The sequence below is a fragment of the Simochromis diagramma genome, unplaced genomic scaffold (genome assembly GCF_900408965.1).
Source record: "Simochromis diagramma unplaced genomic scaffold, fSimDia1.1 OVJJ01000685.1, whole genome shotgun sequence".
NCBI lineage: Eukaryota > Metazoa > Chordata > Actinopteri > Cichliformes > Cichlidae > Simochromis > Simochromis diagramma.
The window spans coordinates 17,632,450-17,657,779 of NW_024387477.1; the positions used below are offsets into that span (position 1 = coordinate 17,632,450).

The window sequence follows — 25,330 nt, forward strand, 5'->3', positions numbered from 1 at the left end:
CCCTGCGAGATAGGCCCATCCAGTATAATGTCTCACCAGGCTCGGTGATGCTGCCCAAACACAACAGAAACCGGACTGAATGGCATGTGAAAATATGCGATATGCAACAGCAGTGATCCGGCGTCAGCGTGGATTCAACCTATTCTGAAAACTTCCATCAATAAAAAAGCATATCTGGTTGGTCCAGATTAGAGCTACGACTCCGTTACAGGGATAACTGTAACACCCGCACAGGGAAATACTGCAGGTCATTTCTCATTATAAAGCTCACCCGTTGTACATCAAATGCTCAGACACGCGAAAAAAACAACGCTACCACAGTGGAGACGGGCAGCACGGCTCTTCTATTGCGGTTTCAAAAGCTGGTACACGCCCGACAATTAGAGACTAAACACAGCTAGGAAATCTCCAAGCCTGCTTTTATAACTTCTATCAAATAACGCAGATGAGCGACAAAATGTGGCAAAACGTGCGCTAACTGCCGTGCGCCAATACACTGTACTGTAGCCTGCAGCAGAATAAGTAGATGGGGGGAGATAAATAACATCTCTGCTGTTAATATAACCGGGAGTAGAATAAAACTTGACGCGCGTATACCTGTGTACTGCAAGAGAAACATTGTCCACAGAAGGCGGTGTGCGGTTCCCGTCGGTCCTGTGCTGTAGGACGAAGTGTATGAAGTGGAGGAAAAATCCTTGAATGGAGACGGGGCTTGTTCCTCAGTCAGTCCGCTCCGCTCGGCAGACTGGACTGCAATGAGAGCAGCTAGTCGAAGCGGGACCTTTTAGCTACGGCAGGCGAGCCCGCCCTCACGACGCGCCCGGCTGGTGACTGAAGGGGAACACTACGGTTCGCCTCCGACACACGCAGCGTGCAGGCGAACTGTTCAGGTTGAGAGCGTGTCCGTGGGAGCTAGCGTCTCTGGCAAAACTCCCGCTATTCACCGTGCTATAAAGCCGAGCCCGAGCTATGATGGGCTGTCAAGAGATGATGATGTTTTCACGGAGAGCTGAAGCCGAACTACCCCCCCCTACGGCAAGTCACTCAAAGCGAACAAGAGAAATCACCAACACGCACCGGCTGCTGAGCTGAATGCCAGATAGACAAGATGCACATTTCCAACTTCGCATTTAAAAATCTCCTAAAGGTTCACCCAAGCAATGCATGCGCATGAAAGCCAGGTAATCTGTCCCAAACTTTTGACAGCTGTGCTTTGAAGAAGGTGTCATTCTGCAGCTTGCCGGTTGGAGGAGGAGAAGCATAGAGATTACCGTTCCAGGGCCATACTTAGCACGCAGACTGGGTGAGAGGCGTCTCTTCCATTGCTGAAGCTGCAGATAATCTCTATGATTTAAAATAAATACATTAAGAGAGCACTCGTCCAACTAGTAAGTGATTATGCTCTTATTAAAAAATGTGCAGGTTTCCACTTGCTACTATAATCTCTATAAGAGATTTTCAGCAAATCTGTGATCGTAAGTAATTACACATATATAGTTTCTTTACTTCTACAGCCAGTCAGGTTTCTAAGGTTTCTCTGCGTCTCCATGAAGGTTTCAGGAAAAAAGTGTATTTCACTGAAATGCTTCTGAAGATATGAAAAATAGTCTACATCTCTTTAATAAAGTAAAAAATGTCTCCACCTGTGTGTGTGCTTGTGTGTGTTTGTGAACAACCCCACTGAGGACTAGACTTTATTTAAAATCTCTACATTTCCTGGCTTTTATATAGCCCTGAATATCTCTGGATAAATACAGACCCCTTTTAGAACATTGTTTTTATTATTATTATTATTATTATTATTATTATGGGCTGATAGGGGGACAGCCTATTATTACGCCTATGTATCATCAAAACAGACTACAAATGTTTAGAGATGTTCACTAAATACAAATCTGTAATAATTAACCAATTAGTCTAAAAGTAGGCTTTGTTAGCCACACAATCTGTGCTGCTAGCTACTGTTAATTTTACTGCACAATTTAAGACCACTTAAATTGATAATCTGATTGGCTCAAAAGTGCATGTGCCTGTTATTTTCCACTCAGTATTTAACTGCCATTTTATATGATCAAACAGCCACATGAATGCCCATTCTATCAAGTTTAGTTTTTAACATCAAAAAAGATTTTATTATCTATTTTATTATATTATTATCTGTTTGTTTGTCACTTTGCTTCTTTGTCTGGGCCTCTGAACTGTCACAATAATCATCCTCCTACCCTTCCAGTATGAGCAATATAAGGCTGCCGAATAGCTGATTAGTTCACTTAAGTCTTATGTTTGGAGTATTATGGGCTCAGTGGCAGTAGCAGTCTGTTGGTCATCTACCTGCAGAGATCACCTGTTGTCAGATGGGGGCAGTGTTAAAAATATGCGCTACAACCGTTCTGCAGGTGCTGTTATTGGTCCATCGTCAGCCAGCTGCCGAGAAAAGTGAAGTTCTAACATACAAAGAGCTGAAGCTGCAGTCACTGTGTATGTTTCATACTGTAATCTTTAATCTTTGATGCGTTTGTTTGTTTTTTTCAAAAGCTGTCTCTGGCTTCCCTTTCAGTTGGGTTACTTATTTATAAGGGGACATTTTCAACCAAATAGACACAACTGCGCTAACACAAATTTGATTTGATTCCTGCATTTTGTCATTGCTTGCAAGACAGGCAAGTGATGACAACATAGAGCCATCTGAATGGAGTTAAAACAACAGCTATGTGTGATCTGGAAGTCAACTAGATCTTTCAATTTTAACCCAATTTTGACTTGTGGGATACTGAAGTCTTTTAAACATCTAAGTAACAGAAAATTGCTGGATGGAGACATTCAGCTGATACTTCAAATCTGGCAAATGCATTTCAAGGGACCCAAGTAAATGCAGTGTCCATTTTAAAATCACTTTGGATGAGCAGTTTTCAAATTTTGACTTGAAGAGGTTTTCTTTTAACTGCGTCAAATGACTTCAGTCACTCATTTTGCATGGATTAGCAGTTCTCTGGAAAGCTGCAAATGCACAGACAAATGTCTGTGTGGGTTTCAGTTCTTTGCCTTTTCCCCCAAGTGTTCATCAGATGTACTTCAGAGTTGCTGGGTGACCTTTCAGGATGTGAACTTCACTGTCGTTCGTATGAGCAGTTCCCCCAACGTAGCTAAAACTTCATGCTTTCATGCATGCATTTCACGCTACGCTTTCACAGCTTTCCGTGCATGTGAGAAATTTAGGAAAGATCATTAAAGTGCAGAAATAAACTACCAACAAATTCTCAGCCTCTGGGAAAAACTGCCATGATATTTGGGCAGAATTATTAAAAGTTAAGTGAACGCAAGCCTCTAACACAAGGCACATTTCAATGTGATTATTAAACAGCTGCCTCAGATAGCATTAGCTGTGCTCCTCAGGTTCACTTAATGTGTTTTGTGTTTATTAGCAGCGACGTGTTTATTGAGATTATCCTTTTAGCTGTCCTCATTTTTTTTTAACAATAGCAGACAACATATGTGCCTGCTGGCTTTCACACCCACCAAATGCCGATGATCTGGCATGATCTGGGTTGCACTAGTTGTTAAAAATGACTGAAACTTCTGCGACTGTAAACACTGTTTTGGTTTGATCAACACACAGTAATAAGATTAATTACCCAAGCAAAACAGCAGAGCAAACACTATTATGCTTCCATAATTAGCCACAAGCTGTGTACAGAGACATGAAAAACATCCATGAGAATGTTTCTGAAATGTATGACTGCAGTGGTCACTTGATCCTCTTATCCCTGATCCCAAACACTCCCCCTTGAGACAACAATATTACCTGGCCACTGTTTATGCTAGTAAGAATAAATAAATAAATGCAAGATTAAAACAGTGTATACACAACATTGTCATTCGTCGATCAAGGCTGGGGTACAGCCATGCTGCATGCGGAGCACCTAATCTAATCAAAATCTGGTTGAAATTTGATTAAGGCGAGGTACTACAACATCGTCCTTGTGCCATTCTTGTGGCAGGTCCCCACGTCTGCGACTGTTTCGATGCCAGTGCAGTGCAGGTCCTTCTGTACAGGACCATAACCACAGACTTTTTTGGCCAGTATTTAGTCCTGATATGTCCCCTACTGAGCACGCTTGGGACACGATGTTCATCAGAGGCAATCAGAACCAATGACCATTGCACAGCTGCAGGCTGCAATCATCCCAGAATGGAGACCATCTCCTTTTTCTGACTAGTACATTTGATTCAGCCTCTAATGGTTAACACCTGAGGTTTACTGTTCGTTTAAGGTGAAATAAACAGTGTGTTCATTTTGGAAAATTTCAAAAACTGTAACCATTTTTCCTGCCAACATTCATGTTGTAGCTGTTGTTTTAAGTACCAGTCACTTCAGCTAACGTGAAACTTACAATTAGAAAGATAATATCAGCTTTTGTTGAGAATGTTTTACTGAGGTGTCAAATCAGCTGCTAACAATAAGTCAGTACTGAGTAACAGCTTTTCTATTTTAGTTTATACCAAAGTGATCAAGATATCACACTGGTAATATACAGCCTCAAAATGACCATAAAGCTATTGCATTAAATGCTTTCATTATAATAACTTCATATACATATAGTACTACTAATCCCTTGAGCAGGTCTGCTGATTAACAAGCTTCAATTCTAATTTAAAGCCATTTTGTTGTTGTACGTGCAGCATGTGGTTTAAAATTGTCTTGGTGAAATATTCAAGGTCTTCCCTGCATGTATGATGCACTCAAGCATTGACATTGCCATTCCAGATGTGCAAGCTGCCACTATTAAAGGCTGCATTGTTACATTTCTCCAGATTCTGGTCTTCTGATGATATATTATGTACTTTAAATAATGAGATAGTCATCACAATTTTACACTGATGAACATTATTCGGAAAATGCTGCATCATTTGTAGACGCAGTTTTCTGCAGATTGGTGAACCTCTGTCCATCTTTACTCCTGAGAAAATCTGCCTCTCTAAGATGCTCCTTTCATACCCAATCATGTTGCTGACTAGTTTCCAATAAATCTAATTAGTTAATTCCTCCAGCTGTTTCGTTTTAGTACCAATTACTTGTCTAGCCTTCTGTTGCTCACTAACTTTTTGAGACATGCTGCTATCAAACGAGAATTCATGAACACATAACTCCAATTTTAGCCAAATTACATTGGCTCCCTGTTAAATATCGTATAGATTTTAAAATTCTTTTGTTCACTTTTAATATTTTGAATAATTTAGCGCCCAGTTATCTTTCTGATTTACTCCATTCATACAATCCCAACAGAGCACTTAGATCGTCCAACCACAGGCTCCTAGCACAACCTAGGACTCGAATGAAGTCGAGAGGCGACCGGGCCTTTGCATCCGTGGCACCCAGACTCTGGAATAACCTCCCCGTTCATATTCGCACTGCCGAGTCTATCCAGTCTTTTAAATTACGTCTTAAAACTTATTTTTTTACTTTGGCTTTTGATTCTGTCTAGTTGGCTGTTTTAGCTTGTTGCGTTGTTACCTATTGTTTGTTGTCCTCTTTTATTGTTTGTTTTAACTGTCTCATGTTTTTATTGACTGTGAAGCACTATGGTCAACACTGTTGTTTTAATATGTGCTATATAAATAAACTTTGATTTGATTTGATTTGATCAAACATCTATTTTCCGTGAAATAATAAGATGTGTCATTTTAAAAATCTGATATGTTTTCTATGTTCTTTTCTCAATGTGGGTGTATGAGCTTGGAAAATCATTGCAATCATACTATACTGTCAGGAAACTCAGCTGACATTCCCATCGGATGTTTCATACATGTCATGATTTATTTAATTATTCTGTTTATGCTGAAGGTTCCTTACACCAAGTTTCTCACCTCTATCAAGAACAAAACCTTCTTTGTGATATCTGATTGGTTTTTTAATGTTTCAATTGAGTTTTATTTGAAAATAAATAAAAAAACACTATAACCTGCAGAACAAAAAGGAGAAGCGTATTGCAGGACTGTTGCATTGCGTAGGTTTCGAATTGAAAGGCTGTATTCAGACATGCACGTACACACAAAGATGCATGCATATACACAAGCCAAAATTGAGGTTGTATAGTTCAGGTCAATAAAAGCTAGATACGTTTAGGAAATAGCCACTGTGTCAAATGATTTTCCCTTCTGCCCTACCAATACCTGGGTTTCCACTGCCATCGCACAATCATTTCTAAGGTAAATAAAAGTATTTACCAAAGGCCAGAGTTCCATCACCCTTTTCCAAAACACAAAATTGCCCTCAATTTTCCATCCACTGTGAAGTCAGAAGAACACTATTCCACAAACAAGGCTTTGGGCTCATTCAAGTACAGTTACGACAGTACGTACTACTACTCTGTCTTTCTTCTAGCATCAGTAAATATTGTCAGTGACTCTTTTAACAGCTTTAATGATTTCGCCTTTGACAAACAGCAGTGTTTTATCAGTATGCAGTTATTTCCTGCCAATAAAATCCACAAATTCACCTGCTGCTGGATGTTGGTTAGAATATACCTCAAATGAGCCAAGTAGAATTCATTTCAAGTATGAGAAACACCTAAACTGTCACACCACATGACAGATACGCTCTGCAGGTACGGTTTACCAAGAATATAAACTGCAGGCAGCACAAAAACAACTTCTTACTGATTTCCTATTGTATGCAGAGTTATAGTCTCAGTGTTCTATCATTTTGTAGATAGAAACTCCACTTTTTCAAAATAAAACATATCCATCTTTTTCGTTTCACTTACCCGATTCATAGTCAGAGTGGGGTTAGAGCCTGTCCAGCTGTCGCTGGGTGACAGGCGGGTTACACCCTGGACAGGTCGCCTGTCTGTCGCAGATCCAGTAAAGGTAAAACTAGGCTGCTGACCCAGTACCCTGGTATGAATTACGCTGGCTATGTAACAATGGAAAGACTTCAGAACCATGTCATAATATGTAATAACAAAACATGTCTTTCTTGAGCATTTGGATTACAGCCTAGCCTTTGGAAAATATTGGATGGGTATGCTTCCAGCTTCAGATGCCAAAGTAGGTTAAGAAAAACAGCAGCAGAAGACATGCAAATTATACTGCATTAAAACTTTGGAGACATCTAAGAGATACTTTGGTGAGCATCAGCAGACACAAACACAACATTATCAGCGACGAGTTTCTTATTTATCATCCACATTTAGAGATATTAAAAATGCAAAACAACAAACTCACTCCTGCAACGAACACTCTCTGTTCTGCTGTCCACATTTTCACCAGAAAATGCTCGTCATAAATAAAGTGAATGTTTTCCAGGCAGAATTCAATTACCCCTGTCAGCCGGTAGTAATGAGTAACAGCCAGTGCATGCTCTCATTCAATTTTAGTGTCCGTACGGAATGATGTTCATCTGATGTCTTGATTTTTTTATTTTTTTGTACAATAATGTTCTTTTTGTGGCCTGCTTAGCGTAGCAAAACATCCAAATCAAACATTAATTTGACTCTGTGCCTCAGCAGATGAAAGCAGCCTCGGTTCGCTTTAATGGCTTCATGTGAGAACGTGTGTCTTTGGTGACATTCGAGCCCTCTTTACTCAAATAAATTGGTGGACTTGAAAGTGAGTAGTAATTTTGGCTAGAACGTTTCAAAATGTCTTATGTGAGAAGACTTGACCACGTTTCTGAAATCACGAGTCCATATCATGCAGCTCATCTCTGTTTCATGTAATAAAGCAGAAATACATAGAACAGCTAAACCAGAGAGATCTCATTTCCTGCCTAATATATTTGGTTAGTTAACGGGGAACTCTTAGAATGAATTATTCAAATTCAATTATTACATATTAAACAGAAGCTGGACCTCATCAACAACTATCACAGTAACATTTTAACAACGGCTCAGAGAGACAAAGCTTTCTTCTTACAAGCAAGCATTAGTTTCACTCAATATTTCCCTTTCCACTAAACATTTATGACTATTTCTCCCATGAGATGTTGACACTGTTTGTTTGCCTCTATTGACTAATTTGTCATATCACACAGTCCTGTTTTCACATGGTAAGAGAGCTCCATGCTGTACCAACATGCCCTTTTCCAGTCAAAGAAGATGATTCAGGTAGCTTCAGTGAAGGAAAGCAGATGATATTTAAAAAGGTTTTGCTCAGCAGAACGCCTATAAGTCTAAAGTGACTGTTGAGATATTGGGTGTTGACCACGCTGAGATCAATGAATGGTGGGCTTGTAGCCCAGACACGAGAAAATGTCATTAACTCCACTGCTCTGTATGAAGGGAGACAGCCAGTGCAGAAATGTCTCCTGAGGATGGCGGACATCTGTGTCTTTTTGGGCTCCTGCTAGTTATCTCTGACCTCTGTCTTCCTTAAATCTTCCCTTTCTAATTACCTGTTCCTTCTTCTCCTCCTCCTACCTAACCTCATATCCTTGCAGCCTGACTGATGGTTAGCTGATGATCATCTGGACAGGAAAGGTTAAGGTGACTCCCCTGCATAAGTCACGGCTCATTAAATGAGCTCACAGTGTCCCAGTTCACATACTGGTGCATTTCTCCCTGGATGAATTTAATGAGTTGTGGAGGAGTAACAAGCCACCATGAAAAATATTTGGAGCTAACATGTTTTGAGAAGGAAAACAATGTTTGCCATCATTTTGATGATGATCAGAGACGAGGGAGTTACTGTAGGCGCCTTGGTGACATCAGCATCTGTTCTGGAAACTGGATTAGGCCAAATCCAAAAGGAGGGCAGGCCTTCCTCTGGAGTCTTCCCTCAGGATGAATATTGATGGAAGTGGGTCCCAAATGGAGTGAAAACAACTGTTAACCCCTCTGCACTGCTGAAATGTTGTTAACAACGCTTCTAGCCCCGCTATCTCCCACAGCCAGAGAATCCACTGACACAAACACCACTCCTGCATCACCATCATTACAGCCACAAGAGGTGATCGCAAATCATATTTCTCTGTTCTGCAACATTAACACGCTGCGTTGAGATGCTGCAAGTCTTCTGACAGAAGCGAAATCACTTTATGAGAGCGAGCGGGCACCAGCCGTGCATGTTGGCAGCTGTGTTCCACAGCAAGCTTGTTGTGATTCCTGGCACCAAATGTACCATCAGCCTTGCACTGGAATGAAACTCCACTGCCCCCAAGTTAACACAAAGCCAGGCAATGTCTTGTAGCCAGACACCTCGCTCCCCAGCTTAAAGAGAGTATGGTGAGCTTAACACAGAAATGTGAAAACATTTCATCCATATTCTAAACATTTACCGGTTTGTCTGAGAAAGGACATGTAGACCTATAGATCCCTGCAGATATAAACGCAGCTCTGAATTCTAAGAGAGCCCTGCTTGAATGTTTGTATAAACCAAATTAAAGTTTTTCTTGCATTAGTCACATCAGTGAGCTTATCTCTTCTGATGAATTCATTTGTAATATATGTAGTTTTTTAAACACAGTGCCAAAACAGTCTTGCTATCTTGAAGGTAGAGGAGGCATTTTGCCAATTTAGGAAAGTGCCAAAGCCTCGAACCTCCTATCAAGCTTTAATAGACCTTCAGTTATTTAATGCTAGTTAATGTTTCATTCTTAACACGCTGAAAGTATCTTTGCTGCAAGTGGGGAACCCTTAAGATGTTGTTGTAACTGCTAACTCTATGAGATACCTTACAGGGCAATTTCTTTATTGTTTGTAAGCTAAAATAACTTAGTAACCTAACTGGTACCATTGTAAAACACACACACACACCAATTATTTCAAAGTGCATCTATTGCATCAAATTAAATTAAAATTATTATCAGTAGTTACAACTGTCAATCACAGGATTGGTGCACTTCTAAGGAAAAATATGAAACCACTAAAAAGTCCAGTTTAAGAAACGTGCAATAGCAACATTGTTTTTGTTTTCCTCCTAAAAAGAAAATTACCATACAAAAAGTATGAATTCCAAAATAATAATAATAATAATGGATTTTTATTAATACTTTAGTGTTTACAAGAAATGTCAAAATATTACATATTCAACTTGCTTTTATTTATTTCAGCCAAACGTTGAATGAATGCATGATCACATTCCTTCCTATTGCAGATGGTCGTGCAGTGGGAGTCAGTGTGCACAGAATTTGATTAGCTCTGTGTGCACTGTGGAGACTAAAGTGAATGATCTACTAACAAAACTTTCCTTCTGTTTTTCTTCATATAAAGCTGACAAAATTAGGTTTCACCATCAGATGACTGTGGGTTGGAGTTGGGCTTTGATTAATTAAGAAAGAGACAGAAAACTTGACATCTATATTGTCTCACAAACTGATCCGAGACACATTTAAACTGCAAGATGTTTCCCAATAAAGAGAAGATGGGATTCCTGGTTAAAAAAAAAGTGAAGAAACAGAGAGGATACAGCAGAGAGAGCGAACCAGACGAGCAGCATGGAGGGAGAAAGGCCAAGTATCAGACAGAGCATTCATTACCACCTGACTGACCTGCATATTGCACTGTGTGAGAGTAATGGGAAAGGACACACTCATCGGCCAAAGCCCAGCAAGTAAGGTGCTTTTCACTCCCCCCTCTCTTTCCTTCCTCTTTAGCAATTCGTCAGTTTCTTACCTGGTTCAATTTCTATTTTCAGACAATGTACTGTGAGATCCCGGTGTTTTCAAAGACTCCATAATAGGGGACTGAACCATGGTAATGCCATGGCTAATGTAATGCATAATGGATCACCTGCTTCTGCAAAACAAAACTGCCCAGTTATTAAGTACTACTGTTCTTCTTTTTCTGTGGTAGGTACTTATGTTAGTGGCATACTTTGTCAAAAAACCCAAAATATTCTGCGGTGGAATAACTATCTGTGTAGATATAGGCATGTTAGCAGCTTTTAAGGCTGTCCACAGGAAGGCTTTGAAGGAAATGTTAAATGCCCAAATGCTCTTAGTGGTAATTCTAACATGCTTATGCACAAAACAAGTGGAATGGTGATCATGCGTAGCATCTTAGTGTGTTAGCAGTGGGTAAAAAGCACAAAACAAGGTGCGAGTCTTGCAGGTGTTTAGTTATAAACCTGTTTTATTTATTTTTTTGGTGTTTTAGATAGCAAAGTGTGGACTGACCAGCAATGCAGGAAACAGCAGGGGAATAACAAGCAGAGGAGGATTATCTAGCTGGGAGGCAAATCATGGACCTGTCTGTTTAGGGCATTTCATTCCACGTGGTGCCCTAGCCTCTCAGTGACTAGATCACAGATGAATCTAACATGATAGACAAAATGACAGCAGAAGATGGAAACTCGAGGGATCATGCAAATTATAAGAATTCATCATTAAGGGAAAACAGATATTTGCATTGAATTTCATGGTAATCCATCCAGTACCTGTCAAGACATTCTACTAGGTGACAAAAATGTCAAAATTCTCAAAGCGCAAAAGGAAAATTCAAGATTACCATGGTCAACAGTGTTCAGTATCTCACAATGCATAAGTTATTATTGTTAAAAATAAGGGGGACAGTGTCAAGAGATGGAAAATGCCCTGCATGGTTCAACAATATTTAAGAAGGGAGATAAAAACACTACATTCGATGCGTGGATGCACACGCATGTTTACAATTTCTTTGTTTCTTAATCCATAATTTGCATTTAAGAATTACATAAAGTTAAAAGAACAAACATCATTGCTGGGCTTGAAACAATCTGCCAACAGTGGCCAGTGTTTATCAGTTTGTTATAAGTGAACAGAGGCTTTCACTTTTGTTTCTACAAGCAGACAAAGCACTCAGAAAAAACACTTTCTATATATTCCCGGGTTGTTAAAATTGACTTTTCAGTTTTTCATCCCTTTCAAGTGAAGGAATGTGAAAATATCTGTAGCTGTATATTGGAAATGCTCTTTCCTTTGGACTGCCTTAGTTTCTCTGCATAACAAGAAGTTACAAAACCAGTTCCTTGGTTTTCTGTTATTGTCAGCAAATTGAAAAATTGTACTTAAGCTAGATAGATATTTACATAAGTACTCCACTGAAGTAAGTTACTTTAAATAATTTAAATGTGACATTATGTTAAATTCGCAATTTTTACGGTTCACAAATATCAGTACACATCCGTGCCACTGTGCTCCCTGTGTTCAAATCACAGACGTGAGTTTGAATGAGGTTAATCAAAAGCCTTGGCACTAAGTCTGCACAAAAGAACCAAAGTGAAGTTATATATAACTTTGGTTATCTCTCTCTCTAGTATATATATATATACACACTAAATATCAGTAGAAAAGTTTTTACTCAGCTTGCACCGGTGCATCACGTTAGTAAATCTTGTCCCATAACTTTAAATGCTGAACTCAGGAGCTCAGAAAGACAACACAGTAAAAGTTCTTATATAGGTACTACCCACGGGCAGCAGCATCCACTTAGACCTCTTACCTGCGACTCTACTTGATCTGTAGTCTTTGTACATTCTACAGGTGTAGCGTCGTCAGGCGTGATCTCAGCTTCTCTGTTCTTGTAAGCGAATCTGTTTTGCAAAAGAAAACCAAGGGTAAGAAAGGTCTGGTCAGCAGCCATTTGTTCCGTTCACAAAACACCACCGAAGAGTTTTTTACACCACAACTCCGCAACCCGACTTATTCATTCTGTAGTCGTTCAAGGACACCAACCGAGAGGAGCTTTTAGGAGGGGTCTAAAATAAAAAGGGTTTTGTCTTGAATAGAAAGAGAAGACAAACAGAGGAGACTGTAATTCATCCGCTTCTCCAAAAGGCACGACCTCCCTGCTTTGTGGAGCAGAAGCTCATCCGAGCCATAGAGGGCCTCTGAGGCATGGGAGTGTCCCATTGACTGCACTATTAACACTCAAACTGAGAGGATCAGCATAGAGGAAATACAAAACGCTGCACAGAGAGTTCTGTAACGCATTTCATTCTACCAAGAGAGACCCCGAGGGGGCCGTGATGACCAGAGTAATTGGCTTTCTCCACTATGATAATCTGCATCAGTCATGCCATGCCAACACACTCTCAGGCCACTGAGAAGGTCACAGCGATCCCAAACCTCCCTCCACACTGCTGAGCATAGCATCTGAATTCTTATAGAAAGACATTTATACTGCATTCTTGGGATGTTACATCCAGGTCAAGGACTTTCAGTTACAAATTAAAGTTCACTTTCAAATGCATCACAGTACACAATACTCACAAGATAACACCAGTTCTGTGTAATTCTGCGATGCACTTCAAGAGAAACACTTCATATGGAGTGTGTCTGTGTTTTATTACCATTATCTATTTTCCTCTACGGGTTTTTCACTCTTCGGTAAGCATTAGTTAAGTGCCATTAGCTAAAAGTCATGAAATATCGATTCTGGTTTAGAGCACCTATGTGTTTTAATAAAAAGATATTGACATTTGGCACCAGTGTACTGATAATGGCACAGCAAAAGGAAGCAATACAGTACATTGCTTATCAATATTTTTTCCCCAACAACACTCTTTGTATCCCTGCCCTGAAGCACGCTTGGCTGGAGCGTCACTGGTATCATCATTTAAAAAATGAGCATGAAACTATAAGATTCAAAACTAGCACAGCTGGGACTGTCTTGCTTTTACAGCCAGAATCAAGTTTTCTTTCAAAAGACGGAAGTTTCTGGCAATTCCATGTTGGCTTCATTTGTCAGCTCTGGAGGCTGCTTCTTGCTTAATAGAGCTGTGCTACTGTGACAAGCCAAAATGTACTTACTTATAACCCAATAGACTACAAATTACATGTAATAAAAAAATAACTCCAGACTTTCACATAGAGTGCACAACACGTAAAGAATAAGCTACCATCATACGAAACGTTGCAGCTTTGGTAGGATTTAATGCATCGTGTATGTTATTGTCTTCCGTATGTCGGCACAGATAAGATTGTTCTCGTTCACTAGTACAGTGGGATATTGGCACACATACAATGACATCTTTGCAAGCCACAATAAAAGTCTCTACAAACTGAAAAACTGAATTAAATGTACAAACTGCGCCACACCAGCTAAGCTTGGTGTGTCAGCGTTAAGGTATACAACAATATCTGGAAATTATTCATGTTTAACAAATCCTCACCAAAGCAGTCACCCTGATTTGGTGAGATTTCGTTAAACAATGTAATAAACTTACAATTTAACTGAGGCGCCACATATCACCTTATTGGTTGCTCTGTTTTTTAGCTCATACACAGCAACAAAACTGTAAAGCTCCACTGCTACTATCAGCCTGCATTTGTTTTGAATACAGATAGCAGAACAGAAGTGTGATGAGTTCAAAGCTCTTTCCCAGTTGAATTTGTATTTTTCTGCGATAAAACAAAATTCACTCATCAGCATGAATAACTCTGTTGATCGCCTATTATCTCAAGATTCACTGGAGAAAACCTGGTAAATATGATAACGTTAGATAAATCCTGAGAGCACAGGATATAGTGAAGTTATGTTTATGAATGAGTGCACAATTGTTTCCTTTTCTTACAAGGTTTCAATATAGAAAATAATACAGAGTTAAAAAAAATGCTGGGGGAATGAGGGAAAGAAAAACATAATAAAAGCATTAAATTAAAATATGTTACGTGGGATCAGGAATAGTTAAAAAAAAAGACTATAAAATAAACAAAAAAGAAGTACAATAAAAAGACAAAAGCCCATCTTTTGCATCAACATAATTGACTTAAATCCCTGCTTTACACATAATGCTTTATTACGACAATATCCAAATAAAGATTCAAAATAACTAACAAAGTACAAACGCCTGGCTTGCAATGAAATGTTACTTAATAAATGAATGTAAATTCAGGCTGTTAACCAGCAAAACAGGAAATATCACTGTGGGAAAATAAAAAATCATGCAACCTAATTCTGGTTCTTTCATTTCCAAATGCAACCAAAAAGTTTTGCACATTAGAAGAAACCAAGAGACACGCAGTAAACTGTCAGCCAAACTAAGAGATCAGATTATAAAAGAAAGTCAGGCAAATGAAAAAAATTATTTCCAGCTACTGTAGCGTAGCTATTAATGCTTTCACCTTGTTTTCATCCAGGCCTTGAGAGCCTGTCTGAGTGTGCAATCTTGGAAAAATGTGTCCATGCAGACATCTACTGTAGCAGGAAAGATCCACAAAGGCATTTGTGATCTGTGTGTTGGCAGATTTTGTCTGCAAGATGCACACAAAGACTTTAGTCAAGTTTGAGGATGAGTTTGGTCAGAAGCTTTCTCTGCACTGCAGAGTGGCATTTGGACCTATAGGCGTGTAATATATACATACGATGAGAATCAGCAAAACCGCTGAAAATCTGAGCAAACCATTAACCACAATAACGGTAACTGCAAAGCAAAATCAAGGCCAAGGAGAAAATGCACAATGAGGATGGAAAATTGGGTTAGCTGCTTTGTCAGCATGAGAATGACATTACCCTAGACTTACGAAGAATAATGACAGCTATTTTAATTTGGAAAAATAAGGGATTTCCTAATGCGTGGAGTTCCAACAAAAAACTGCTTTTGAAGTCCTCTGTGGGGACCACAAACAAATAGCATTCATCATTCTTAAGGCACCCACTTTCCCCTATCATATTTGTTATTATCAGCATTCGTCATTTTCCACATACTTCATTCTATAGTACGCTGGCTTTAGATGCTATCTTGGGCAAATTTGTACGCTAATGATTATGAATGAAACGCAGACGCTAGAAGAAAGAAGTTTCACATTTGCAATATCTAACATTTTAAAAAAGATCCAGAAAGCTTGCAATATGCAAACCTTAGAATAAACAAAAACGGGAAAGAAAGTGTTCTAAACACGGTTTGATGCGAACGGCCTTGCTGAGACACTGGACATTTCTTTACAGCACAAAGGCAACATGAATTGTTTATGAAAAAGTGTAGGAAGCAGTGCAGCACAAGCTGGTGAGTGTTTTACAGCTTCAAAATGCTGTTAAATTTGCTGCCTCTGTGTTTATGCTGCGTATGAATGGATTTTCACATGGATTTTTACTCACAGTTAACCACAGGTAACTCCTTGACACATGTAAAGGCCACACACCTGTCTCTAGGAGGGATTAGAGAATCCCCTCAGTGAAAAACGAATAATCAGAGTCAACTGGCCCCCTATAGTGATGGAAAAGGAAGATACCCCATAATAGCCTCGATAGGTCTATTCATCTTTTTTCTGCACAACAGGGAAACAGCAGCCTGGAAATTCACAAACCAAATCGCCCTCTGAAACAATTCACAGCCTTTGATTAATCATACCAACTTCACAAGAACTGATTGGTACTTCGCAAGTAACTAAATCTTTTATTTCCTGTAGCTGTCCCTCAGCCTGTGTGCTTATCTCTGTAATAAAGTACCTCATCTCCCACAGAGGGGCAACAAAATAAAGGCTTGGATGATTTTACATTTGTCTGAAAATCATAGAAATATGTCCACAACACAGAATAACACAACCAAGCTACTAGATTTACTATGATGACATAAACACACACAGAAATGGGTTGAAAATGTGCAGCTATTCGCTTGTGTATAAGTTGTCTGGTGTAGTACTGATGTTTTGCACAGGAAATCAATTTTTCCTTTCTTTTGTCTTGGTATGCCTCATTGGGGAAAAACCCCCCATCAATCATTCAATTATTGGACAGCTTTTCTTGCATTTCTCTCTTTTATGACAACCAGTGCTAGTTGTGTCTAGAAATAGCATTTTAACCTGCGATGCATTATCCACACCGTCACAATGTAAGGTAACGACATGCCCATTTAAGATAATGTGGGCAACCTGATGGTGCATATCAAATGGACTAAAATGCCATTAGAATAGGGTAGGTAACATATTTTGTTCCAAAGGGCCATACTGACTTACTACTAAAAGTAAGTGAACACTCACGTAATAGATAAATGAACAATTAATTTTTTTTTTTTAAAAATGTCCTAATGCTATGTCAACACTTCATTTAGCTTAGTCTTGCAACCTGAAATGCCCCGGTCACTGAGGAAACACAATGCATTGGAATGAAGCAAAACAGCAATAATAAAATCAATGTAATTATTCATCTCGAGACATCTTCTGCCTGTGTACCTGTACGCATGTTCATTATATACTAGTAATTAAGAAGGGCTATATTATGAATTATGGTCTTTTTTTTTTTTCTAAAAGCAAGAAAAATATGTCGCTAAGTTTTCTTAATTTAGTTGTGTAACTCGGAGGGACACAAGAAAAGTAAATTCAATAATTTATGTGTATGCTATGATGTAAATCTGAGGGGAAATTTTAATCACAGGCGTCTAAGTTATTTAATCTAACATGCTTAAAATATCAACAATAAAACCACAGCTAACTTATGATCATATGAGGAAGAACTTGGTGATGGGATGAAGAGGAAGCTTAGGGAAGGGCAGCTATCTTTTCGATTGGTTGGTGGGCGAGGTGAAAGAGAAGGTAAAGTGGAACCCAGGGCCTTCTTCCTCTAAGGCAACGGTGTGCCACTGTGCTGCATCATCAAACAAATATAGTAAATAAAATCCAGAGTCTTCTAAGCCTGGAATCTTCAAGAGCAGCTGGTTTCTAGACCTCTGTGGTCTGGTAGGATTGCAAAAGTTCATTTAAGTAGGGCGGCTCTTAAAAAGTTTTTTCACTGGACCCTTACATTGACTGGACATTAGACAAAAGGTAATGGCATGCAGTACTGCCATAAAAAAGCATAGGGAGTAGAGAGGACATGAGAAATCATGGGAAGTCTCCAAGCAGATGTAGCCTGTGGCAGGATAAATAAAGGTTGGTTCAAGGTCATCTGATACAGGTCTAATTACAAGACTGATTAAAAAGTAAAGTTTTAAGTCTTATCTTAAAAGTAGAGATGATGAACCCAAACTTGGAGGTGGTTCAACACCAGAGGAGTCTGATATCTAAAGTCTCTGCCTCACTCTGAACTAGCACAAGTAAGCCTGAAGAAGCCACAAAACACAGAACTAGCAGGGAACTGGAGCACGTGTGGAAGGTAAAGTCCAAAGTGTTCGCAGTGGTAGGAGCTGTAACTCAGAAACTAGAAGAGTGTCCAGAATACACAGGAATTAAACACCAGTCAGTCCACACACAGGCTTGGTAGAAGAAAAGCTTTTCTAATTATACTATTAGGTAAGTAAATTCAGTCTGCAACAAATTTTCAGTGGTTTAAAGCAGCGGTCCCCAACCCCCGGGCCTCGGACCGGTACCGGTCCGTGAGTCGTTTGGTGCCGGGCCGCGAGAGTTGAGGCTCAGGTGTGAAATGTATAGTTTTCAGGGTTTTTATCGGTTTTCAGCGTTATTTTGTTATCGTTTTTATCGTTTACTCGGTTTTCGTGGTCTTTTCACGTGTGTTATGAATAAATCTTCTTTTTTCAGTACCGGTACTAGTTTTATTTTGTTGTATTTATCCACGACACCTTAAAGGCCGGTCCGTGAAAATATTGTCGAGCATAAACCGGTCCGTGGCGCAAAAAAGGTTGGAGACCGCTGGTTTAAAGTGCCTCAATAAAATGATAACACCAACAACTGAAAATGCTTCATAAACTCAAACCTATAGCAGAGCTGTTTGATGGTATTTGCATTGTCTTACACAGTAAGTAGTTAATGAAGCAGCCTGTGAGTTTATGCAAAGACATATGCGGTTTTCTAATAGTCAACAGTAGATCCTTACTCAGTATCATGGTTAACACAGCTGATTTACAGTAATGACGAGGAAAATCTCAGCAGCTATCAAATGTGACTGCTGGGTTTTGGGACAGAAAGCAATTCACTGCATAAAAGAACTGCCATGTGTAGTGATGTGGCTGTTCCAGTCATCCTTTCTACAGTCGCAGTGTGCGTACTCTAAAATCAATCTTATTCATATTTTTAACTACATAAAATGACAATAGCATTTTATACTAAAGAACACAGCCACAAGTGTTCCCACGCTGTTGCAAACAATCATGTAGTACGCAGTATTTGTTTGTTAATGAGCCCCTGCTGGCATGCTGAAGAGATGACAGTCTGTCAAATCTTCCTACACACAGGGAAACAACATGTTGAAGAGATGGCACCACCGCTGTGCAGCAATATGTGAGTAAAAACAGCTAAACATACATTTTAAAAATGGATACCCTGAAACATTATGGCACTCATCTGTGCCCTGTGGTTGCACTTCTCGAAGATATGACTGTACATTTGTCATAAATGTTTAATGATAATGGAGAAGCACCAAGTATGCACTGCAGCCATCTTTATACACTTTCTAACATGTAATGGGATTTAAATTTTTAAAAAAAGAAGTTTAAAAATGATTTAAAATACTTAAGAAGTGCAAGACAGCCAGAGGGAGGAGAAAGGGAGGAAAGAGCAAAATCAGGGTAACAAGACGACTGAGAGGACGTCCACTGTTCTCCACAATACAACGATCGAAGAGGAAAAACTGGCTAGAGGTGGGGTGGGCCTTTTGTCATTCAGACAGGGCTTAGGCTGAAATCTTTGAAAGGGAGCAGGAAAAAAATTGCACAATGTTAACAGACATAGCCAGAGGACGAACACGATGCGATTTTTCAGTTTCCCTGTAAGCGTTTCTTGTCTCTGCGTACTCCAGCATCTTGTTCTTTGCATCTGTTTGTTTATGGAATAGTTTACTTAACCACGGTTGGTTTATGAGCAGGCATGATGCAGAATGCAGTTCCAACAAGACTTAATAGATATATTTCATGGATTAATTTGGTAATTGTTTTCTCCAATTGCAATAAAACATTTTAGTTAATTAATTAATTTTTTCATAATTTTTTATCACTATATTCAGTCATGAACGACTGAATTTTCAGCTCAGTCATATGTTAAATGCGCCCACAGTAGACAAATATATAAGTGTAGAAAGAGGAGTAAAGAAACTAATGACACTTTCTCATAATTTGTAAATAAAGCTCTGGTCTCTGTGCCACAAAACTCCGTTAACTGACAGCTGTGCCGGTTGTTATGGGAAACAACCTCACTGACTGAACCGTTTCACTAAAGGCAGTCTTGGGAGAGGCTTTCTCTCCATAATTTACGAGTGGGCTGGGAGCCAGCGAGCGTTATTTAACAACCACAGACACGTGCTGTCTTTGCATTCACGGCCAATGAGGAGGTTGGGGAAATCATTTTCTTCCAGCCGCACACAGAAATGGTGAGCCCAGGATATAATTTATTAGTGCCAAAAAAAGCAGCAATTTATTTAAAAAGGGGAAAAATAATCAACTGGAGAGGTAGAGACAACTGTTTAGGTGGCTAAATTATTACTTTGTGGATTAGTTTCTCTTTTACAACCAACTCTGAATGATATCTCAAGTGTGTGCCATTAGTTTTATCATGGTAATTAAGGTATGACAAAAGGGAATTTTGTTAACAAAATTAAGTGTAAATGACTGAACACCAGACGTTGAAATAAAGACGAGCAATGCTGTGTTGTTTCTAAGGTCTTTGTAATTACCGTTAGTCTCCATTCTGTAGACGTGACGCTTTTATTGTTAAAAAAAGATCCTTACAACTATTTTTCAGCTGGTGATTTATTCAACAGTTTGACTGCAGTTCACGCAATTGGTTACAAAAACACACAATTTAAAAGGCACAGTCAGTCATTTTTGAATGTTATTGAATAGGGAAATAAAGTTGCACTCATATAAATAAATATTTATTACTATAAATTTTCAACAAACTGATGCAGTTTCATAAAGTTAAATATAATACATTATGACTACATTTTAAGTCCAGCAGCAAAAAGAGAGCATACCAACAGAAAGGTTTAAGGTTTCTTAATAACTAGTCTATTGTATTGTTTCAGACCCCTTTACAAGTACAGGTTCCTCCAGAGTAAATAGACGTGGACCTCTCACTCAGCATAACGACTGCATGCTGAGGTGAACAGCAGACTGACAGCCTACACTCACTACAGATGAGTGCCAGCCACATTTTTGATGTGACACAGAAGTAAAAGCACAAAATACAACGAAATATTTAACTGACACAAACCCATTTTTTAAATTCTAGATTTAAAAAAAAAACACTGGCAAGTCATAGCCGATAAAGTGCACAGTCCAAATGTAATGTCTGAACCAAAATGTGTTTGTTCAACAGCGCCATAGCTGGACTGGCCCGGTGGGCCGATGATTTTTTTATAAAATTTATTTATTTGTATAACAGCAATGAAACAACAATGAGAGGTGGTGGATTGGCCAGATGCTGGCAGATGTGTAAAAATAACTCAGTTGTTTGGTGGTGGCTATGGCGGAGCTGCCACAAGAGGCCAGGTGGATGAGGGAAAGGTGAGGCAGGAGCAGAGACCCGAGGCGGCCGCCGGTCCGAGTGTCAGGTGAACTGAACTTCAGGTAAGAAGTTATGACCTGCAGTCTGTCTGGGTCAGATATGAACCAAGTTTAGGTGGAGTTTATTTTTGTTGTGCTGACTTTTTACCCTCAGTTACAATAACTCGTACTGCGTGATAGCTAGCATGACGGAGTTTCTATACAGCTGGGTGGGTGCTGTGATGTTACTGATAGTGAACTTTATTTTATTCATAAGGTTAGTTAGTAGAGTTTCCAACCGTCCCCTAAAAAACGGAATCGTCTCGTATTCAGAGAAAATATCACGCGTTTCGTATTGAGCTGAAAAGGAGCACAGTTTGTCCCGGACTTCAGCTACAATGAAAAAGACACAAAGCTGGAGTTTTTCTCTGTCTTTACGCTGTCAGCTGCCTCTTCTTCTCTCATTCAATCCTGAAACTGATCAATGATCAGCTGATCGTCTCTCTTGCTTGTTTATCACTTTGCGCCAGAAAGAGGAAACCAGCGGATGTCGCGGTAAACAACAGCAGCACGTTTAAGCTTGATCAGCTGTTGTTAGAATTTATTTAATATTACTTCCTAGTATCAGCTGATGTTTGCTGGAGCCACAGCTGTAAAGCTGCTGGTCATGATGTCGGTTTGGTTATCTGGTGAGAGGGAAACATGAAGATGAAACCAGGAGATGTCCTTACTGAACCACCAGAGCTGTGATGGAGAAACAGGTTTACCTTTTAGGTGACATGAATGAGTTGAAGTTATGAACTGTTTCTGAGAGATAAATAACACCAGGATCCTTTTCTAAGTAGCTGACAGCTGGTAACTGTGCAGGGGCGGGTCTAGCAAAGTGTTGCCAGGGGGGCAGGCAGGGCATTAACAGGGAGAGGGGGGGCACAAGGAAATACTTTTCTTTTTTATTCTCATTTAAAAAGTCTCACTTTTAAAAAATAATTATCTGAATCTTACAACCAAAGTTTTTATCTGATGTACAACGTATAGAAATCATACATATACCAACAAGACGGTGTACACCACTGTCCCAACAGCGTTTGTTTTCATTCAAAGGCTTTATGGTTTTTCCTATAATACCTGGGGGGCCGGTCTCTAGTCAAAATGCCCGGGCCGATTTTTTGTCCCAGTCCAGCCCTGAACAGCGCCCATGAACTTTAATAGGGAAAGGGGGGGAAAGGGTAATCTAGAGGTGATTTTTCCACACTGTACCTTTAACGGAAAAACCTATGTAGCAGGATACTGGTGGAAAAGAGCAGAGGTTTTGATTCAACCAGCTCCAAGTAAATACCAGACAAAAAAAGCAGACTTGCATTTAAAAGGCTAGATGGTGCTCAGCTCTCCTTGTCACAAGCACTTAAATCAAGAAAGAAAGGCAGAAGCTAAAGCATGTGTAACCAGGGGAAAGGATGAGACAGGCAAAAACAGCAACATCAGGGATGTATCCTTATGTCTTTAACTCATCATCTGAATGCCTCTGTTAAAGACCTCACAGGCATTATATAATAACCTCATATCATTTGGAAAAATGCTTGTGAATGGTCAACAGCATCTGCTGAGAATGAAATTGTCAACAGAAATCTCTTCCTACAACAGGAAATTGGTTATCTAACAGACTTTAAAACTAGAAAACGTTTGACAAACTCATCCGATAAACTGGAAATTCTTTGCGGCGGGAATGCCAATGACTTATTACCCTGAGGAGGATGCTGTTTGATATTACATTCTGTTAGCTCTGATATATTAATTGACATTAAAGTGTTATAAGAGGAAAGACAGACATAATAATCCACCTCCTGCATTACTTTTCATGCAGTGAAAGCTCCGTGTGCATTGTGTAACTTTAACCAATGCACTTTGACTGGGTTTATACCTGCTCCCTTTCTTCACAGTCTGAATTAAAATAAAGAATATAGAGATGAAAAACATTCATCTTTGTTGATGCAGTTTATACTGCAAGGATTCCACAATTAGCAAAGATCCAAATTTGGTTCCCACTTGTAGCATTAAAACAATACTATCAGTTCCCCTAATATTACTTATGAGAGGCATCCTCATTCAGCTAGTCCACTGTGTTCTCTAACCAGACCACAGCCTTTGGCTAAAAAGCTGGGTCTGTTCTGCTCCAAAATGCAGGCGCTTTTCCAACAGCTAATTACTTTGTCTCAACCCCAAAGCTGTCTCTGATAAGAGTTATGAGCTGCTTAGAACTAAAGGAAAACTGAGCAGCATACTGGCACATTAAGTGAAGAGATAGGATGAAGAGAGCTGCACGGCATGCCACTGGGACTATGGGTTACAATAATTAAGTATTTACATTTCGATTTATTTAAAATGAATCATTTACTTTTTTTTAAATTACCCTTAAAATGAGAAACAGCACTTATGACATGCAAATGTAATCCACATCTTAAGAAGTAAAGACAGACAAGTCATTCCAGCCGTCTCTGCCAGTTAATCTATCAAACAAATCGCTCATGCTCAACTCTGACATTTTTTTAACATAATCTATAAAAAGATGGCTGCATATGAACTCGAGCAGAATCTGTAGGCAAGGAAAAAGATCTCCAGTCTGCTTGAAGTCCAGATAATATTAACCAATAATGTATGAGCAAGCTCTGGCTTTGTGCATTGAAAACACTCTATGTTAGAAGCAAAAGAGGGATTACATTTTAGAAATAACCTGTGAACCATCAGTTAGAATCAGACTCCAGTATACAAAGCATATAAGAATAACTTTATACATAGTATACTTATAATTACAGGCTATTCTGTGGTTTTGTGCCTTTTCTCCACATTAAAAGCCTCAACCAGGGTGGCCTTGTTTAACTCAGATTGTTTTTGTCATTAATTATATTTACTAGTACATTTTCATGCTACAGTATTATTTAGGCTGTTTGTGGTTATTGCAAAAATGTAAGTTTACACACTTAATCACAATGGTAATGTTTATAAGTAAAGTAAAAGTGGGTCATTTTAGCCCACTGTTGAGTGGCTGGTAGGCAACGATTGTGGATATTAATGAGATTTTACTGTTGTAAAACGGTTACAGGATGCTTTCATATAGTCGTTTAGGTCCATTAGCTCATTCCCAGGTGGTTACTATATCTGACATAGATAAGAACCTTTAGGGTGCCAAGTCTTTGGGGAGTTTGTGGTCAGGGAAACAAGCAACAGTCAGACAAGGAGTTTGTGTATTATATTAAGATTCAAGATCACCTACCATCAATGAGTAAGAACTTTCAATAGCAGTGATCTCGGCGCCAACTACAGTAATTCTGCTTTTGTCATCAGTCAGAGCCTTATAGGAGATTTTTCTCTGCATTCATTTAAACTTAATGCGTAAGCATAATATACTCTTATTTGATGATAACATATTTTGTTGACAATTATATTCAGGGCCAACATACTGCAACTTCCCACAGATTTATTTATATAACCTAGAAAGGTAAAAACACTGCTTCTCCTAACTTGCAGTGCAAATTCCAGCTTTCGATTCTGTTATTTCATTGCATATATGTTTGATAGTTTTATGTCCTTCTGAAATCCACCAAGTGAACTCCAGTGCCATTAAACTGAGATCACCAAACAAAATGAGTGTTGATCCATGTAACCGTTCATGCAGTCTGGCACGCTGGACGTATGAAGACTCAAAGTTCAGACACATTGGTTCGCTCATTATTTTTTCCAAGTTCAAATCTGGTGTATTACCATGAAGTGCAAGCTGACCTTGGATAATTCATTCAGGGATTTGGGTTGTTATAAAAGTAGTTAATGTAGCCTCCAACAGCTAGCCTCAAGCAGAGATAAGAAACGGGCTGTGCAGGTCTGGTAAGCACATTTCTTTTTAACTCCACACCCAGAGTTTCTTTTTTTCCTTTTTCTTATTTTCAGCCTGTAGACATAACCGACACTGCCTCAAGTGACATGACTTGAGGAAGCTTATCAGATTTTACGCAGCTCCCTATAGTGTTAAAGAAGACACTGTTACGTTTTTCAC

General features: G+C 39.2%; 1 protein-coding gene across 7 annotated transcripts in view; it reads right to left on the bottom strand.

Moving 5' to 3' along the window:
* Positions 1-25,330, bottom strand: part of enox2 (ecto-NOX disulfide-thiol exchanger 2) — a 179,420-nt gene that overhangs the window by 124,436 nt on the left and 29,654 nt on the right. For 2 of the 7 annotated variants that reach the window (XM_040016337.1, XM_040016338.1), the window contains exon 3: positions 12,417-12,507. The exons of 3 other annotated variants lie outside the window; for them this stretch is intronic. In XM_040016337.1, coding sequence (XP_039872271.1) covers positions 12,417-12,450 — 34 coding nt within the window. In that variant the 5' untranslated portion in view covers positions 12,451-12,507. 2 more of the 7 variants (XM_040016339.1, XM_040016342.1) reach the window with 2 other exon arrangements.